The 21,017-nt window shown below is 45.2% G+C and overlaps 1 protein-coding gene across 1 annotated transcript in view; it reads right to left on the bottom strand.

The window, feature by feature from the left end:
* The window catches only part of MSH4 (mutS homolog 4), a 93,914-nt gene that overhangs the window by 63,643 nt on the left and 9,254 nt on the right, over positions 1–21,017 (bottom strand). The window contains 10 exon segments of the mRNA XM_083158254.1: positions 12,186–12,250; positions 12,491–12,565; positions 15,200–15,267; positions 18,241–18,367; positions 18,369–18,414; positions 19,079–19,115; positions 19,118–19,251; positions 20,318–20,393; positions 20,396–20,432; positions 20,940–21,014. Of these exon segments, the coding sequence (XP_083014380.1) occupies positions 12,186–12,250; positions 12,491–12,565; positions 15,200–15,267; positions 18,241–18,367; positions 18,369–18,414; positions 19,079–19,115; positions 19,118–19,251; positions 20,318–20,393; positions 20,396–20,432; positions 20,940–21,014 (740 nt within the window).

Raw genomic sequence — 21,017 nt, 5'->3', positions numbered from 1 at the left:
CTTTGCAGGAGTTTTATCCTCCACAGACAAATTCAAAGCCTGCTTAACAGCAGTAATCAAGTCCTCCACCCCTGAGGCTGAGGACTCTTCAGAATCATCACCCTGATCCCAGGGGATGTCTGTGTACTCTCCCTCCTCATCAGCAACAAGCAATGGCACTGAATAAGACCTTTTAGGGGTCCCCACAGTATCACCATCAAATCTGTCTAGCAAATCATTAAACCTGCTGATCCCCTTAGCAGTATCCTGCATGACCTGTAAGAAGCCAGGATCTGCCTGGGTCAGAGGCAAGGAGCCAGAGGACTGCTGAGATGATGACATAGGTCTCGGGGAAGCTACCAACACATCACTCTGTCTGTCCAGCAATTGCACTAAGGCATTAACAGACCTGCCCAGGGCACTGGCCCACGCAGGTTCCGATTGCTCTACCCTCTGGGGTTCACTCCCCATGGGTCTCACAGCAGCGCAAGCAATACACAAGCCCCCCTTGGCCATCTGCTCAGGGACAAAATTCAGTGTACAAACACTGCAAGCGCTCAATGCATTAAGGGCTCCCTCCCCCAAAGCCACAGACTGTTGCTCAGACATGATGTAAAAAAGGGATTTTTGTAAGAACTTACCGTTCGAATCCCTTTCTCTGATATGGTCCTGGTGACACAGCTCAACACTGGGATGTAGGAGGGTCCGAAGGAGCCAGGCACCTATCCTAAAGTTTTAGAGGGTAGGCTCCTCCCCTACTGCATCCCTGGACTCTTCAGTTCAATCTTTCAAAGCCACTGGAATACATAACTCAGTACAAACGCCTGCACATATTATATGCACATTTTATAACAGAAAACTGTTAACTTTTAACCATTTTAACATGAACATCATGAAACTTCTGGCATACTTACTGAGCGTAAGGGAGGGATCGCTGTGTCACCAGGACCATATCAGAGAAAGGGATTCGAACGGTAAGTTCTTACAAAAATCCCTTTTTCTCTTTCAATGGTCCTGGTGACACAGCTCAACACTGGGACGTTCCAGAGCCGGTCCTTTGGGAGGGTACGCTCAGGTCTGCAGCTCTCAGCACTGCTCGCCCGAATGATGCGTCCTCCGACGCGAACTCATGGAATCTATAGAATTTGGCAAATGTGTGAACAGATGACCAAGTGGCAGCTCTGCAAACCTGCTCAGCTGTGGCCCCATGTCGAACCGCCCAAGAGGTGGCAACTGACCTGGTGGTATGCGCATTTATTTTGGCCGGAACTGGTCTACCCACTTTGGTGTATGCAAAGGCTATCACAGACCGCAACCACCTAGCAATAGTCTGCTTAGATGCAGGCCAACCAATTTTGTGTACGTCGTACAATACCAACAATGTGTCAGTCTTCCTGACACTCTTCACTCTGTCCACATATATGCGTAAGGCACGCACAACATCCAAAGTTCTCAACTTGTCCCTTTTCTTAGAACCCTCTGGGGGTTGAAACACAGGTAGAACTATCTCCTGATTTAAATGGAAGGTAGATACCACCTTCGGTAAAAACTGAGGCACTGTTCTTAAAACAGCCCTGTCATCATGAAAAATTAAGAAGGGAGATTTACATGACAAAGCTCCCAATTCTGAAACTCTTTTAGCAGATGCTACTGCTAACAAAAACACTAGCTTCCACGTGAGAAACTTAAAGTCAGCCGACCTTAAAGGTTCAAAAGGTGCCTTTTGAAGGCATTCCAAAACCAGTGATAGATCCCAAGGTGCTACTGGTTGCTTGTATGGAGGTTTCAACCTGGATACTCCTTGTAAAAAGGTTTGAATTTCCGGCAAAATGGCTATCTTTTTCTGGAAATAGATGGACAAGGCCGAAATCTGTACCTTCAGTGACTGAAGGCTTAGGCCCGATGAAAAACCATCTTGTAAAAATTCCATCATTCTTGATAGCTTAAAATGAGATGTATGAGCCTTTCTTCTCTCACACCATCGAATGTAAGTCTTCCAGACTCTATAATAATTTGCCGAAGATACAGCTTTTCTGGCTTTTATCATCGTCTGTACTACTGCCTCAGAAAACCCTTTTCTTTTCAAAATGGTGGTTTCAATAGCCAGGCCGTCAAAATCAATCGATCTGAATCCAGGTGATTGAACGGGCCTTGTCTTAGAAGGTCTGGTCTCAGAGGTAGACGCCATGAGTCCACAGACAACCTCTGAAGCCTCGAGTACCAGGATCTCCTTGGCCAATCTGGGGCCACTAAGATCACTGGAACCTTCTGCCCCTGTATTTTCTTCAGAAGTCTCGGTAACATTGGTACTGGTGGGAATGCATAAAGGAGATCTCCCTGCCAGTGAATAGTCATGGCATCCACTGCCTCCGCTAGTGGATCCCTTGTTCTGGCATAGAACCTGGGCACTTGACGGTTGATCCTGGATGCCATCAGGTCCACATCCGGAGTTCCCCACATCGAAGTGATTTGTTGAAACACCTGAGGGTGTAAGCTCCATTCCCCTTCCTTGAGCTCCTCCCTGCTCAGGAAGTCGGCTTCTATATTCTCTATTCCTGGGATGAATATAGCCGATACAGCTGGAACATTCTGTTCCGCCCATAGGAAGATTCTGGATACCTCCCACATGGCCAATCTGCTGCGTGTACCTCCCTGGTGATTCAGATACGCCACAGCTGTGGCATTGTCGGTCTGAATCCTCAAAGGGAGGTTCTGTAACCTGTCTCCCGCCAAGGAAATCACTTTCCAGACAGCTCTCAGCTCCAAGATGTTGATTGGTAACGTTGATTCCTCTGCCGTCCACAGGCCCTGAAGCCTGAGATCCAGGGCTATTGCCCCCCAGCCCCTGAGACTGGCGTCGGTAGTTACTATCAACCAGTTCCAGGTCTGTAATGACCGACCCCACTGAAGGGAATCTACTTCTGTCCACCATTTCAAGGATTCTCGGGTGTCCGAAGACAGCACTATCATCTCGGATTTCATGGTCAAAGTGTTTCCTGACCAGGCTGACAAAATGTTCCATTGGAACCTCCGAGAGTGGAACCTGGCAAATTGAAGCGTCTCGAATGACGCCACCATCTTCCCCAGGAGCTTGAGGCACCTCCATACTGAAATGCTCTGAGCCCTGAGAATCTCCTGGACTAGGGTGACCAGATCCCTGGCCTTTACCTCCGGGAGGAATACCCGATGAAGATGGGTGTCCAGTATGACTCCCAAGAATTGGAGCCTTTGTGACGGTACCAACTGAGATTTTTGCAAATTTAAAATCCAGCCGTGAGCCTGCAAAAAACTGATGGCCTCTGCCAAGTGACTCTGCAGCATGGCTGCTGACTCTGCTTTGAACAGGAGATCGTCCAAATAGGGTATTACTGTGATTCCCCTGAGCCTCAGCACCGCCGCCATTACTGACATTATCTTTGTGAATACCCTTGGCGCGGTTGCTAGCCCAAAGGGTAACGCCCGGAATTGTAAATGCAGGTCTCCTATGGCAAACCTCAACAAGGTCTGATGCTCCGGGTGTATAGGAACGTGCAAATATGCGTCCTGGACATCCATGGACGCCAAAAATTCTCCCTGGTCCAGACTCAGGAGTACTGACCGTAGAGACTCCATTTTGAAATGGTCTACCCATAAATGAACATTTAGAGACTTCAAATTTAGTATTGGTCTGAAAGACCCGTCTGGTTTGGGCACCAGGAACAGCGTGGAGTAAAAGCCTTTCTTCCACTCTGTCTTGGGGACTAGTGTAACCACCCCTTTTTCCAAAAGGGAGTGCGCTGCTCTCCAAGAGCTGTACGCAGCCGTGCCTCCTTTGGTAAGGATGTGGGAATGAACCTCTTCGGAGGTGGCCCTCTGAAAGGGATTTTGTAACCCTGTGTTATGATGTCTAGCACCCAGGCATCCTGGCCTAGAGAAGCCCAAGCGTCCCTGAAGTGTGTGAGACGCCCGCCCACTTTTGTCACTGTCGGGCAAAGCCCCTGACAGTCATGCAGAGGGTTTATCCTCTCCTTTATTGGCAGGCTTCTTGTGAAAAGAGCCAAATTTTGACTTTTGTGTCTTGCCTCTAGAGGGCTGAAACCTTCCCCTGAAAGACTGTCCTCGAAAGGACGCACCACCTCTAGGGGAGGGCCGAAAGGACGGCTTAAAAGCAGAAAATCTGGATGTCTGCTTTGCTGAGGAGGCCGGCAGGAATGTACTTTTGCCGCCTGTGGCCTGTTTTATAATCTCCTCTAATTCGGTACCAAAAAGTACCTTTCCTTTGAAGGCTAATGTTTCCAGAGCCTTCTTGGACTCATTGTCTGCTTCCCAGGCTTTAAGCCAAAGCACTCTCCTGGCATTAATGGAGACTGTGGACACTCTGGTTGCCATTTTAATAGCTTCCTCCTCTGCTTCAACTGCATATTCTGCTGCTGCCTTAATCTTTTCTGCAAGCAGTAATGCACCCGGGTCAGCCTGCAGCATGGTGCATAATTCACCAGCCCACTCTATCATGGCTTTAGAAACCCAGGCTGAAGCAATAAGGGGTCGTAAGGTAAACCCCACCCCTTCAAAGATAGCCTTGAGGTTTCCCTCCAGCTTTTTATCCACAGAATCTTTAAAAGCTGCACCGCCTTGTACTGGTAATACAGTAGCCTTGGACAAACGTGCCACTGAAGCGTCCACAACTGGGACCCTTTCCCAGAGCTCCGCATGAGACTCTGGCATGGGGTACAGATTAAGGAATCGTTTTGGCATCTGAAGCCTCTTATCAGGAGTTTTCCAAGCCCCTTCTAACAATTCCTGTAACCCCTCATCTGAAGGAAAAGTAACAGCCTCCTTCCGCTGTCGCTTAAAAACACCTTTAACAGGAGTCTTATCCTCCACAGTCAGCTTTAAAGCCTGCTTCACAGCTACAATGAGATCCTCTATACCAGCAGCAGAGTTCTCTTCCAAATCATCACCCTGATCCCAGGGGATGTCAGTATACTCTCCTTCCTCTTCATCTACCACAGTAGTTAAAGCATAAGACCTTCTAGGGGTCCCTGCCACATCATCCATTTTGTCCAGCATTTCACTGAACCTGTTAATGCCTTTTGCAGTATCCTGCATCACCTGGATAAGTGCAGGATCTGCCTGGGTAAGAGGCAAGGAGCCAGACGACTGCTGAGATGATGGCATAGGTCTCTGTGATTCTACCAGCCCATCACTCTGCCTGTCCAAAAGCTGCACCAAAGCGTTTACTGACCTGCCTAGGGCCCTGGCCCACGCAGGTTCCATATGCTCTGCCCTATGGGGATCACTGCCCATGGGTCTCACATCAGCGCAAGTAATACATAAGCCCCCCTTGGCCATCTGCTCAGGGACAAATTTTTGTATGCAAACATTGCACGCGCTCAGTGCATTAAGGGCTCCCTCCCCCAAAACCACAGCCTGATGCTCAGACATGATGCAAGTGATAAATGTATATCTATCAGTATACACAGTGCAAACAATGTACAAGCGTTTATACAGAGCAATGCACCCAGTCACTTATCTGTCTGTTGGTTTCAACTGCGGGGAAGCGATGCCCAGGAAATCCAAGTCACTCTGCCAGGATCAGTAAGCCAGCTCAGCTCCGCTGCAAGCGTTCTGAAAGGCGCCAAAGTCAGAGTGAAGGAAGAGACCACAGGTCCCTGCTGCTGCGGGGTCCGTGACCTTTTGGCGCCAACCACCCCCAGCAAGCCGCTCCTTAGGTAGGATTTCCTAGTTCCAGTGTCTCCCCCTCAAATGGGGATCACTTGGAACATGCCTGTCACAACGCTGCTGTCCTCTCATCTAGGAGCTCAGCGTGTAAGCTCCGCATAAAATGGCCGCCGCCATCACGGAGCGCCTGTCCCCCATGATCCCCACCTAAACGTGGAGCCGGTTTCAGGGTACTCCGGAGCCCAGGCAGCCTTTTAGAAAAGGCTATAAGCGCTGCACAGGGAGACCAGACAGTGTCTCCCCTGTGCACAGTGAGCTGACAGGACGCGCTTCTGTCAGCTCCTGCTGCGCAAGCAGTGTGAGGATTCACTATGAGAATCCTCACACTGTGCCTACCTAGCTAGGGTAAAAGTTAATAAAATAATAAAAATCCCCTAACTACTCTAATTCTTCGGCTGCTCCTGCAGCCCTTTAGAATAGCACCCACTCCAGTGGGCACCTAACACGAACTGAAGAGTCCAGGGATGCAGTAGGGGAGGAGCCTACCCTCTAAAACTTTAGGATAGGTGCCTGGCTCCTTCGGACCCTCCTACATCCCAGTGTTGAGCTGTGTCACCAGGACCATTGAAAGAGAAAGTAACACAGTCACAGCGCACACTGTACAGGCGTTTAATACAGAGCCAATGTACTCAGTCACTTATCTGTCTGAAGCCTTCAGAAGTGGGGAAACGATGCCCAGGAAATCCAATCACTCTGCCAGGATCTGTCAGCCAGCTCAGCTCCGCTGCAAGCGTTCCGAATGGCGCCAAAACAGAGTGAGGGAAGAGACCAAGTCCCTGCTGCTGCAGGGTCCGTGGCTTTTGGCACCAACCACCCCCAGACAGCCGCTCCCACTGCAGGATCTCCAAGTTCCAGTGTCTCCCCCTCTGCTGGGGACCACTTGGAACATGCCTGTAACACACTGCTGTCCTCTCATATAGGAGCTCAGTGTGTAAGCTCCGCAGAAAATGGCCGCCACCATCACGGAGCGCCTGTCCCCCATGATCCCCACCTAGTGTGAAGCCGGTTTCAGAGCGCTCCGGAGCCCAGGCAGCTTCTTAATAGAAGCTGTAATCGCTGCACAGGGAGACCAGACAGCGTCACCCCTGTGCACAGCGAGCTGACAGGACGCGCTTCTGTCAGCTCCTGCTGCGCTGTCAGTGTGAGGATTCAGTGAGAATCCTCACACTGTGCCTACCTAGCTAGTGTAAAAGTTAATAAAATAAAAAACTCCTAACTAACTCTAATTTCCTTCGGCTGCTCCGGCAGCCCTTTAGAATAGCACCCACTCCAGTGGGCACCTAACACGAACTGAGGAGTCTGGGATGCAGAAAGGAGGAGCCTACCCTCCAAAAGCTTTAGGATAGGTGCCTGGCTCCTACGGACCCTCCTACATCCCAATGTTGAGCTGTGTCACCAGGACCATTGAAAGAGAAATATATATATATATATATATATAAGGACAGGTTACCCCAACCGCGCTTTGAAGATATGTGGCAGCAATACTGGGGGGCCCTCTGTTAGACAGGACCCGAGATAGAAATAGAAATAGGGTGGGTTTCCCAGAATGCGCCTTTCCTAAAATACAGGATAGTAATTCGGTATATCCAACACTGAGCAGATCTATATTGACAATACAGAAATAATTTTCCTTTTACAATACAAAATCTTAAAAAATCTTTTTTATTGAAAGATGTCTTCTCAGTGACGATTTGAGGGCTCAAATCGTCACTGAGAAGACATCTTTCAATAGATTCAAAGATTTTTTAAGATTTTGTATTGTAAAAGGAAAATTATTTCTGTATTGTCAATATAGATCTGCTCAGTGTTGGATATACCGAATTACTATCCTATTTCTATATATATATAGAATATTTCTATATATATATATATACTGAACAATTCACTCGGCACTCAGACTTGAGAAAAGCAACTTGGAAGGTGCCCCGGTATTCCGAGAGGAAGAAATATGTAACACAAGCTTTCCTGGCACTCATCCGAAATAGCAATGGTAGAAAATGAAATAAATCAGCCCAATACAGTGGACATCATCATACGCACAGCTGATAAAGGGGGTGCACTGGTGGTACAGAATACCAGTGACTATAAAAACGAGATCTATCACCAGCTTGCAGACACCACGGTATATCGAGAATTGGATGGTGACCCAACTGCAAAGTTCAAAAAAGAACTTGATGACCTCCTACGACATGGTGTCGACACTGGAATTATCCCAGACAAAGTCCGCGATGCCTTATCTGTTGACTTTCCTAAAACTCCGTTACTCTATACTATCCCAAAAATCCACAAGGATCCCCTGCATCCACCGGGACGGCCGATCATTTCGGCGAGAGACTCTATCTTTTATGCCTCCGCACAGTTTCTTGATCTTTTCTTGCAACCTGTTGTCCAGAACCAGTTCACCTATTTAAAAGACACCAATACTTTTTTGAAGCATTTAATATCTGTACCTTGTTTTCCACCTGGGAGCCTTCTGTGTACCATAGACGTTGTCTCTCTTTACACCTCAATACCTCACCAGAGGGGTATTCAATCTGTTAAGAGATCTGTGTTGAATAGCGATGTATACAATGGCCCCGATGCTTTATTTTTCATTGACCTGCTTGACCTTGCAATGTCGCGCAATTACTTCCTTTTTGACAGCAAATATTACCTGCAATGCTCTGGGGTTGCGATGGGGTCCTGTGTGGCCCCTAGCTTAGCTAATATTTTTATGCACGATATAGAAAAGGATATCTTCTTCTCTGACCCATCTACTGCTGCTTTAATCAGTTCTTACTATCGTTACATTGATGATATTTTCATGATTTGGGGCGGGGGTGAAGAAAAATTCAATTCGCTTATGCAAGTCGCCAATTCCTGTGATGCATCAATCAAATTTACTTACACCTGTAGTCCTACATCTATTCATTTTCTAGATGTAAAAGTGACCATTAATTCTGCCAATGAAATAGTCACCGCCTTGTATAAAAAGCCAACAGATAGAAACACTATCTTGCTGAGCTCGAGCCATCATCCCCCCTCCTTGAAATGGGGTTTACCACATTCCCAGTTCCTAAGGGCTCTTAGGATTAATAGTAAATTAGTTGATGCGGAAAGGGAAATTGATGCGATGACTATTGATTTTTTGTCCAGGGGTTACCCACTTAAACTATTAACACAAACCAAGAACAAAGTTCTTAACTTGGACCGGCTCACGGTATTGAACTCCACTACCGATAAAAATCTTGGTAATAAAATAATTTGGACACAGAAGTACAACACACAGAGCAATTCATTGACCAAATTGGCCAGACAAATTTGGCCGATTATTGCATCGAACAAAACACTCCCCAGCTTACAGGGTAGCTCATTCCTCCCATCCTTCAGACGAGGTAAAAACTTGAAGGACTATGTTGTGCATAATGATGTCAGTAAATTTAACATCAAACCCCAAAGTCATTTTTTATCCCGCAAAAATGGGAATTACAAGTGCCTAGGTTGCACCACATGCTCCAATCTAGAGGTAGGTGACAGCTTTTACCACCCTAGAACAGGAGAGAAATTTTCCATCAAATTTCCACTGACTTGCAGCAGTAGATTCGTGGTGTACTATATTAAATGTCCGTGTGGATTCCTATATATAGGAAAGACCACCACACAGTTCAAAGAGCGGATCGCGAACCACAGATCCGCCATCAGAGCTGCCCTTGAGGGTAAAGGCTCTGATCAGCCTGTTGCAAGGCACTTCAAGGAACGTAGTCATACCCTAACATCTCTCCGTTATAAGATGATTGATAGTGTGAGCCCTACTTTGCGAGGAGGTGACAGAGGCAATGCCCTGCTGAGGCGTGAATCATTCTGGATCCATCCATCGCCTACAGACAGTGCAACCTCTTGGCCTCAACGAGCAATTATCATTTGCTTGTTTCCTCTGAATTAGGCATGACCTTTTCAGCACCACGCACAGCTACACCTTTGTTGATCACTGACAGCTCAGACTTACAGCCGTGCGCTCACCACTGACAGTTTCAGTGCAGTCGCCATTCAGTAATCCTTATTCCTTTGGTCTCCTTCTCCGCATTATTATTGCTCTTTGCGCCCCTTACTGTTTTGGTTTCCACATAATATGTTTCAGTATTGTTGCGCATGTATCCTTTGTGCTGTACTGTATGTTATTGCTACATTTGTTATTTTTTTGTTATTTTCTTACCCGCTTTTGGGCTTGCAGCCGCAGCCGTTTTTAATTTTTATTTATATGTACACTTTTTTTTCACTAGGTTGCTGGCACTTTTTGCATTTTCCCTTAAACTCTAACAAGCCCCCCTGCCCTGCTCTGACTGACCTAGCTGGCGCACGGGCGCCCCGATGATGTCATGGAGCACAGGGTTGGCGCACTTGCTGGGAGCTGCCGCATTTACTGGGTTCCATGTCACTGATCACTCCTATATATGTAAGTACCTCATTTGTTTTTTTTGCATGTCTTGATAAAGGGTCCACGACCCGAAACGTTGGCTAAGCACCCACTGTATTGGGCTGATTTATTTCATTTTCTACCATTGCTATTTCGGATGAGTGCCAGGAAAGCTTGTGTTACATATATATATATATATATATATATATATATATATATATATATATATATATATATATATATACCTGTATCTGCAGACAAAAAGAATACAAAGAAATAAATGATAGAAATCCAGAACATTACTCAATGAATCCTCTACATAAACTGAATTTGATTTTACAATATCCACTTGGATATATTTACCAGCAATTCCTTGAGAACCGACACAGCGCACATACTGATACCATGAATATGCAGCGGTCGTGAATGAGTTAATGATTGTCACAGCGAGCTCTGTGATTCCACAGGTGTCCGGCTGCGAATGTGGATTATTTCTGTTTCCTTTCCTCAGACCAAAGCAATGAAGAGCTTGATAAAACCCTCTATATTTTCCAATATGACTCAGCATTAAATGGAGACAATATAACACTTATACTGTATATAATATTTGCTGTTTGTTTGCCTATCCGGTTTTGCAGGGAGACTCCTGCACTGATTGGGATGGAACAAAAATGAGGTGGTCCAGTTGGATTCTGACCAGGATTTAGGGGGAGTTAGGGTGCCAGACGTTGGTGTATTCTGGGCAAAACTTTAAAACTAGGAACCTGTTCTGGGAGGGGTTAGGACAAAAACTTCACAGAGTGGTAACATTGGATACAGAAGGTATTCTAGTAGGTTGAGGTCCTGGTCAGACCTCCCACTGGTGTATGCTGGCGCGCATGTTCTTGATGGATTTAGACAAAAACTTTAACTATCTATAAAACTTGACAGAAATAACCATATTTCAGTGACCTGAAATAGCTTATGGAGGTGCAAATACATAATTTGATAACATAATGGGTTAAATTTACTAAGATGTGTATTCTACTTCACATTACGGGGGAAATTTACTAGTAAATGTCAAAAATAAGTGTATTTCTGAATACAAATACACCTATTTTTTTTACAAATTTCCTTTAGTAAATTTCCCCCCGTAATGTTGCCCATAGCAACATCACATGTGAAGTAGAATACACATCTTAGTAAATTTCCCCCAATAACTTGAAAAATGAAACCCGTCTCAGCAAATAACATATACAGTATACGTGTGAGGAGTCTCTCTTTACGGGAAATACCCTCTGTTCTTAGTGTATGTATATTGTAGCTTGTGTTTTAATGTAAGATGGTAAGCTTGCGAGCAGGGCCCTCCTACCATTATAACTGTTTGTAACTACTTAGTTTGTTTTATCATAGTTTCCAATTGTAAAGCGGAATTTGATGCCCTATCACCATGGATGGTGTAATGGTTAGCATTACTGCCTCATAGCGATGAGGTCATGGGTACGATTCCTCCTATGCCTCTAACTGTGTGGATATATATGTATATGTATATTCTCCCCGTGTATGCGTGGGTTTATTCTGGGTACTCAGGTTTCCTCCCACAATCCAAAAATATACTGGTAGGTTAATTGTCTCCCAACAAAATGAACCCTAGAACGTCTGTGTGTGCGTGTACATGTGGTAGGGAATATAGATTGTAAGCTCCACTGGGGCAGGGACTGATGCGAATGTTCAAATATTCTCTGTAAAGCGCTGCGGAATATGTGTGCGCTATATAATAACTGGTAATAATAATAATAGTACAGTCTATTGACATATGTGTGTACTGATCTTTTATCCAAGATAATGCATTTACTGTTATGACAAACTGTGGACGATTTGTTACGATGTTTACTGGTTGACTGGCAAAGTGCTCTTTTATGTGACTGTCCACAATTTGATAACATATATTACTATCCTGATTGTCTTTTTCATTGGAAATTACACCAGTGTGCAAATATTATTATCTACTGTGTATTTTATTGTACATCATACCGACCTTTATAAAAAAAAAAAAAAATAATAATAAGAAGAAGAAACGTCATAAATAATAATTGCTGTATGTAACACTCACCTGTTATCCTCTATTGTAGAATAATAGGCCTGGAGAAGGGGTGTCTTACAGTTTTTCAGAACAGCCTGAGACATAGGAGAAAGATCTGTTACTGTATATAAGGGGTAGTTTTATCTATATATAGATGTTTAGAATGTTTCTGTCTTTAATAGTGGTCAGTTGTGTGTAATTGCTACACAAGCACCTTTAGAAGAATGGTCCAATGTTCTCGTCCCCCCTGTACCACATATGGATGAGTTCTTCCAGCCACTTCTGTCATTTCCCACAACCCTTCCGATTTTAGGCCTAAATAGTGACAAAATTACCTTTAAAGGCTCCACAAGTTCCAGGGTGTGTTTCAGCGATATTAGATACATGATCTTTGTGTCTGCCGCTTTCACCTGGTCAATAAGTGAATGAACATAGAAATGATCCCGTTACATTTGCTGCAGAACAGGAAAACCATATCTATAATATCTATTAATTGCCTGTAATTATTGTTACTGTTAATCACAGTTTATTCAGATGAGGACTGCGACAGAACTTTCCATATGTGATAGGCTGCAGGCAAACCGCTGACAATATTGCAGGCAGCTCAGGGGTAACACACTGGTGACCAGCGGAGGCTCCTGTCTGACCACTGTGTCTTATAAACCAAATGGCAATGACCAGCCATGGAAATACAGTGTACACCTGTGGTTACACATCCGTAGAGTCTGACATGTACGGTAAGGAAGGATGGAATTGTGGGTAAGTGACTGCGAATATCAGTTACAGATCTCAGCAGACAGTCACCGAGTATTACCAAGCATTTCCTAATAAGCTTTAGTTCCGGAGTGGTGCCGTCCTGTTAAGATGAATGAAGGGGTATTTATGAGGCTATTCGGTACTTGTGACTTATCTGGGCGCCCGATTTTCTTCATCGCACCTAAAAATCACGTCAAATCGCATTGCATACAATTAGATTGCATGCGATGCGATTTGCCGCGATTTGAATATGTGAAGGCACCCAGATGCCTGTTTCATGTGTGAAATGGCCCCCCAGACCCCATTTTTAATTGTATACCCACCCTGATGGCTAAATGCCCCCCATTGTTAACGCCACCCTACTATCAACGCCAACCCGAAGCGTGGCGAGCGTAGCCACGCTTCGGGCTCGGTGGCTCGCTGCACTCGCCACACTTTATATTCTCAACTCCACGCCGACGTGGATAGTAAGGGTATGAAAAGGTCGGAGGACGCGTACCGCCGCCCCTCGCAATTTGGTCACATGCGATGCGATCGACGCGATTATTCCGGCCCGATCAAAATCAGTGTGGCCGTTCTAGGAAACAAGTACCATAATTAATATAGAACCAGGACGGCTATGTATTATTATTCTTTTAAATCCCATGTCCAGAATCTACAACCAGATAAGGATTCTTTTTGGGGACATTTATAAAAACCTCTCAGTGCCGCTGTATAAATGTTGGGTTCCTTGGCCGCTAATTATCAGGTGCGATTCTACGGCACAGCGTTTATGTGTGTACTCTTTATAATTCCCTCACAAGTATGTCAGTGTTTGCTTTATGTTGGTAGCTACCTGCACCTCTCACGGTTTACCTGGCGATTCCCTGCAGTCTTAAATTACAGACCAGAAATGTATAAAATACTCTGAGTGAACATAACCAGAGACACAGGTGACAGGAGACACAGGTGACAGACGGCAGGTGACAGCCATCCCCCCAGGTTCCTGAACCAACAGGTAAGACAATGGGAAATAAACAGAGTTACTGCAGTAACCGTCGCCTGATTTTTCTACTGCCATAGAGAATAAGCAGGAAATAATACACTAATGACGGCTAATTAGGTGTTAATGACGCTGTATTGAAAGTACGGGGAAGTTCTTCTAATAATTTCTGCATATAAACAATTATGATATTGTTTAAAAGGAAATGGGATGAATGGTAACTTTTGCATTAACCCCACTTAAGTTTTTATCTGCGAAGTAACTAGATCAGTGCTTCTCTCATTACCTCCTACTAATAGGATTACTGTAAGAGTCCCCTTGTGCTCTCTCATTATTATTTTCACTTAATTACAATCTAATGAGGTCTCACTGGCAGCTTTATCCGTTAAAGAGCCACTAAGCTCAAAATATACTGTATGGTCCGACTTACACAAACCTGCATAGTTTAATCACAAAACTGTATGGAAATGTCTCCATCCCATGGATGAACTTGAGAAATAGGACCAATGTTATACTGTTGCTGAACATAGGATAAAATGGCATCTGGTACCATTCACAAGACTATGGGGTATAGTGATGAAACATAAGATTTGTTCTGGGAATTTAAAGCAACACTAACAATAAGATGAGATACACTCCGGGCTTTTTAAGTAATACATCTCGCTTTAGATTTCAAGGTCAAACCGGCAGAAAGTACGAAAGACACCTCTACGTAAATGTACCCGGTACCCACTTTTGCTATACAGGGGATTTACTGAGTAACATAATAGCCCTAGGGTACTCTTCGATAATGCTTTATAACCGGATGGCTAGCTGATGGACAGAAAGCAACTCTACAGTACATGGCTAAGATAATACTCTGATACACACGCCAGGGCTCCAGTACTAGAGTATGCACAAAGGGGACTCCAGCCTTCTCCTGGTCCAGTGGTTCACAAACTGTGGCACCCTGGGGTGCCCTGGCACACTGGCAGGGGTGCCCTGGATTGGTGGTCCAGGACAAATTCAAATTGTTGCTTGTTGCTACCAATTATAAAATATATAGACAAACAGAATTGAATCTTATTCATCACCACATAATTAAACCCTAACAATGACCTATAAATACAAATTTCTTAATTTAATATTTTACATTATAAATTTCTTAAGTATAAGGTTTTCGCCTGGGGTGCCGTGAAAACAATTCTGGTACTCAAGGGTGCCGTGATTGAAAGAAGTTTGGAAACCACTGTCCTGGTCATAGAACTAACACGCCAATAAGTAATTACATTCTGCTCCAGATATTTGGAGCACATTTTGTACATACTGTGTCCTGTTTTGGAATCTGGATAAGATTAGACAGCAGCTGTTCTGTATCCAGGAACTTTGAGAGAACTAAAAAATGAAAATAAATAAAAATAAACCAGTATGTATCATTACACCAGCAATCCCCAATCTCTTCTATAGTATACACCAGGGCTGGCCAAACCGGTCCTCGAGATCTACCAACGGTCCACGTTTTCCATATCACCTAGCTGGTGCACAGCTGTAGTCATTACTAACTGTCACATTCCCCCATATAACCTAGCTGGTGCACAGGTGTAGTCATTACTAACTGTCACATTCCCCCATATCACCTTGCTGGTGCACAGCTGTAGTCATTACTAACTGCCACATTCCCCCATATCATCTAGCTCAGGCATGTCCAACGTTGGCCCTCCAGATGTTTTGAAACTACACATCCCAGCATGCTTTGCAATAGTTTTAGTATTCTCGAATAGCAAAACTGGCAAAGCATGCTGGGATGTGTAGTTTCAAAACATCTGCAGGGCCAACGTTGGACATGCCTGATCTAGCTGGTGCACAGCTGTAGCCATTACTAACTGTCACATTCCCCCATATCACCTAGCTGGTGCACAGCTGTAGTCATTAATAACTGTCACATTCCCCCATATCACCTAGCTTGTGCACAGCTGCAGCCATTAATAACTGTCACATTCCCCCATATCACCTAGCTGGTGCACAGCTGTAGTCATTACTAACTGTCACATTCCCCAGATCACCTAGCTGGTGCACAGCTGTAGTCATTACTAACTGTCACATTCCCCAGATCACCTAGCTGCTGCACAGCTGTAGTCATTACTAACTGTCACATTCCCCCATATCACCTAGCTGGTGCACAGCTGCAGCCATTACTAACTGTCACATTCCCCCATATCACCTAGCTGGTGCACAGCTGTAGTCATTACTAACTGTCACATTCCCGAGATCACCTAGCTGCTGTACAGCTGTAGTCATTACTAACTGTTACATTCCCCCATATCACCTAGCTGGTGCGCAGCTGTAGTAATTACTAACTGTCACATTCCCCAGATCACCTAGCTGGTGCACAGCTGTAGTCATTACTAACTGTCACATTCCCCAGATACCTTAGCTGCTGCACAGCTGTAGTCATTACTAACTGTCACATTCCCCCATATCACCTATATGGTGCACAGCTGTAGTCATTACTAACTGTCACATTCCCCCATATCACCTAGCTGGTGCACAGCTGTAGTCATTACTAACTGTCACATTCCCCCATATCACCTAGCTGCTGCACAGCTGTAGTCATTACTAACTGTCACATTCCCCCATATCACCTATATGGTGCACAGCTGTAGTCATTACTAACTGTCACATTCCCCAGATCACCTAGCTGGTGCACAGCTGTAGTCATTACTAACTGTCACATTCCCCAGATACCCTAGCTGCTGCACAGCTGTAGTCATTACTAACTGTCACATTCCCCCATATCACCTAGCTGGTGCACAGCTGTAGTCATTACTAACTGTCACATTCCCCCATATCACCTAGCTGCAGCACAGCTGTAGTCATTACTGTCACATTTTCAAACCTGCTGCATTCATTCCTACTATAGATCCACGGGTTGCCTGGAAAACATGTACTGTTGGTAGACCTTGAGGACAGGTTTGGCCACCCCTGGTATACACTGTTAAACATTTTCTTAGAATCTGTTATAAACCCACCAGTGGCGAACACATGGGGGGATCTGAGTGCCTGGGACAATCCATCGCTTCAGCCGCACCGATTATTTTTATTTTTTGTGTACCGGAGAGTTAAGTCTCCCTATCGATAGGCTTATTTTACTTAAAATCAACTGAAACCCTGCGTTTGTCATTGCCCAGAAGCGACGGTAAAAGCTTGGCACCATACAGATCTATTCCAAAGTTGCAATACTGTAGATGTTATTGTAATCATAGATGTTTGTAAAATAAGGAGTAAATGTTACAACATCCTGCAAAAATTGGGGAGCACTTTTGTGTGGGAATGACGTGACTGCTATATGGGGAACATTGCTGACCAGCTACACAATAAGCCAAGGTAGCTGCAATATGCCACACTACAAGAACAGTATATATACAGGATGACGAGTTGCTTAGGAATCCAGCACAATGCGGCCCGAGGGGTTATTTGTTTCCTTTCATGACACAGCTTTGTTACAGATAATACATGTATCTCAGAAAACACATCCAGGCTCACGCACAGTAACAGTCAGGGACACGGTTATACCCGTCAGTCTTCTCAATCAGCGGTCGTGCCACTGTTCAATGTACTGTGTAGTTGCCGAGATGTCACATTTTGAATGGTAACGTATCCTAGCTGCACAAGAGCGTATTACCTCTGATAGATGTTACTGTCCTAGCTGTGGGGTAGGCCTGACAGCCAGGAAGGTCTAGGAGTGTGATGGGGGTTAGGGGCTGTTAGCATAGCCCTGACAGACCCCCCCCCCCCCCACACTGTGATTGGTGGATGACCGGCACCACCAACCCCACCTGATCCAATGCATATATAATACAGAGCAGGTGAGCTGGACCCGCTGTCTGCCTGGAGTTAGCCAGACGGGTGCCGGACAGGGGTCCCGACAGTCAGGGATCCAGACTGTCAAAACACTGACAGCTGGGTTCCCGACGGCCACCTGCTATTTTCCCTCGTGGGGGTCCACGACCCCCATAGAGGGAGAATAGAATAGATGGCTCGCAAGGGGCTTAGTTGCGCTCACCATGCTGTCTGGGTCCGGCCAGTCGGGATCCCGACGTCGGGCTAATGACTGTTGGGATCCCGACTGTCGGAACCCTGTACCTCACCCAGCCAGACACCTCTACGCAGTGTGCGTGTGGTTTCAGGCAGCCCCCAATAAAGAGGCACCGGCCTCGTCCTACCTCATACTACTAGTGTTGCTGCAGCAACGTATTGTCATTATTTATTAGGTACTGTATGTGCAATCAGTACACTATATATTATTGCTAGAACTGATGCTTTCCCCAACTGGACGGTCAATGCGTTCTGCAGACAGGAACCATTTACCTGATCGGAGGCTGAAGAACAGCTCCTCGTCTTCCAGAATTTCTTGGACACAATCCAATCTTGTGTTAATGGTTTCAAGATCAATGAGAGGTTCCAGGATGTTTGATCTGAGTCTGCGGCTGCCCCCCCGGAGTTTTAGTATTATTCAGGACCCCAAAGAGGGTGTGGTTATTTCTTGAACAAAACAAAATATATACCGGTAACTATTTAGCAGCCACCACAGAGATGTTTGATGGGCATGGGGTCAGTAATGTGTCCGTGGTGGGCGGCTCGTGAATTAATACAATGAGCATTATATTATTTTATTACAATTTATATCGTAACGGGCAATGAAATGTCCTGTCTACGTCACGAGACCGTGAGGCCCTGGAGGCACTTAGGGAGTAGACCCTCACAATGTCGTCCTCACAATGCCCCTATGTGGGTCAGTGGCCAGATTGATATTCCAATCTGTTGGATCAAATCTGACCCCATAGACCCCAATTCAAATAGCGGAAATTGTACGGCCATCGTGGTATACGTTGCGACATAAATCAATGAACTTCCTATGTGTTAATCTGGCCATACTGGCCAGGACGGCATAACCTAAACAACGTGAAAACTGCCACTCAAACGACAGCTGTCATATGAGCCGCCGCACGACCAGTCGCACGTGCTTAAAAGTACTCACGACCTGCAGAGGACCAACCACTTGACCCACAGGACCATGCACCGTGCGAACATGTGCTCCCGATGTGCACACAATCCATCACAGAACCCGTGGAGATTGTGCGTTCGGGGTACAATGTCGTTCTGGTGTATGGGGGCCTTTAGATGCATGTACGACCCATGTCCATACCTGGAGTCCCTGTTATTCACCAGCAGTTCTAGGTTTGCGCAGAAGCAGAGTCGATCATTGCGGTTTGCTCGCTGCCGTGAAAACGGATCTTGAGGGATTTTGGAGCATAGACTGAATTCTGAATAAATTCAACATATTTCAGCAGCGCGGCCAAAGCAGCCAGACAGTAATACCTACGGCATAAAACTCAAGTTACAACACACATGTATCCTACATAACAGCATTATTATTTATTAAGCTTTTTAATAGCGCAGCAAATTCCGTCTCGCTTTACAAATTACTCTCAAGGTCATCGTCATGGCGACAGTAAAGCGGTTTCCTTTTTACTTTGCTCATACATAATACTAATAGGATCACTTAATGGTCTATATAATCAAAATAGGATAATTGACATAATGGAAATCACCGATATAAGAAGAACAAGGCTGTAACCAATGGCTTTTACACAGTTACATTTATATCCTATGGATTGTTCCGGTCGGGGTACTCTCCATATAAGATCACTCAGCAATGAAGGGATTCATCTATAGAATGGTCTAAATATATTCATGCTTGTGCATTATAACTGTATAAATAACACTATAGCTGAATCTGCAACGTATGCACCAGAATAATCTATGTGCATCATCTCACTATTCATAGCCGACAGCTGGCCGACGGATGGAACTCTACACAGAATGCCGGGGAAACAGCGACACCAACAGGCGATGACTTGCAAGGGTTTTTATCAATGCTTCTGCTGTACAGTAGGTCTACACTGGTCACAGGGAACAGTAAATGCTCCCTCAAAACCCACTTCTTCCGACTAGCCTATCCCTCCTCCTCCTAACCTCTTTCGCTCCTCCTATCCTGCCTACCCTACCCCTCCATCCGTTCCTACTTATCCTATTGTTTTTTGTTCGTCCACCCACCTCCTTTTAGTCTGTTAACTCTTATAAGTAGGGCCCTCCTTACTCACGTACTCACCCTAACCTCTTTACCTCACCTGTGCTCCTGTCCTGTTCTTCCCTTCCTCTACTTCATCTTCAGTCTCCTCGACAATTTCGACACTTACTTCTGAACTGATGCTGATTTTAGTTCTACCAGCTATAGCCCTATTTATGCTGTATTTTATCAACACACCCTGTACGTCACCTTGTAATTTGTTTTGTTTTGTTGCTATGTATGGCGCTGCGGACACTTTGTGGCGCCTTATAAATAAACAAACTACTACTACTACAGGAACATATGGATACCTACTTAGACTTAACTTCCATTAACACTGTACTGAACTCTGGGGCACATAACTGTTCAATGTATTCCAGCCCCTTTGTTCATTGAAGTATTTCCTCTGTACAGTAGTGAACGACACATCCTGCCAATTAGAAAGCAAACAGATTATTACAATACACGCTCAAGGTTACATCTCAGGATAGGAGTGAATTTATTTCGGCTGCTCTGAAAAGTGCACAATACTGCTGTATCTGGGGTACAAGACTGCTAAGGGAGCCGCACAGGCGTTTTCCAAATCATTGCTCTGCCGGGTGTCTTCGCACAAATGACATTCGGAATGTGCAGCTACCGGATCTGCATTGAGACGCCCGCGGTGCACTCGCAGCTGCCTGCAACTGCATACACATTCGCAGCATCGGCACAGATCCAGGAAACACCGAGGATCACAGTCTGATACACACCCCAAAAATGGTCCCAATATTTTCTGCCACTCTTAGTTACTTCCCACAAATGGTATCAACCCTTGCAGCACATTAATGCCCTAATGTAATGATGCCAACACCCTCCAAATGCCATCTATAGGTGATGATTTCATATTGAACAGCGAAGCAGAATGCGTCATTAATCCTTCCCAGCCGCAGACGCTTACCTTGAAATTCTCAGTCATGAGACGGAAGAGCTCGGTGGTCTTCCCGCTGTCGCACGCAGTATTTGACATCAAAACCTA

This window comes from Crinia signifera, chromosome 8, assembly GCF_055691185.1.
Source record: "Crinia signifera chromosome 8, ASM5569118v1, whole genome shotgun sequence".
Lineage (NCBI taxonomy): Eukaryota > Metazoa > Chordata > Amphibia > Anura > Myobatrachidae > Crinia > Crinia signifera.
Note: the sequence above shows the minus strand (reverse complement) of the source record. Positions and strands in the feature narration are given on the sequence as shown.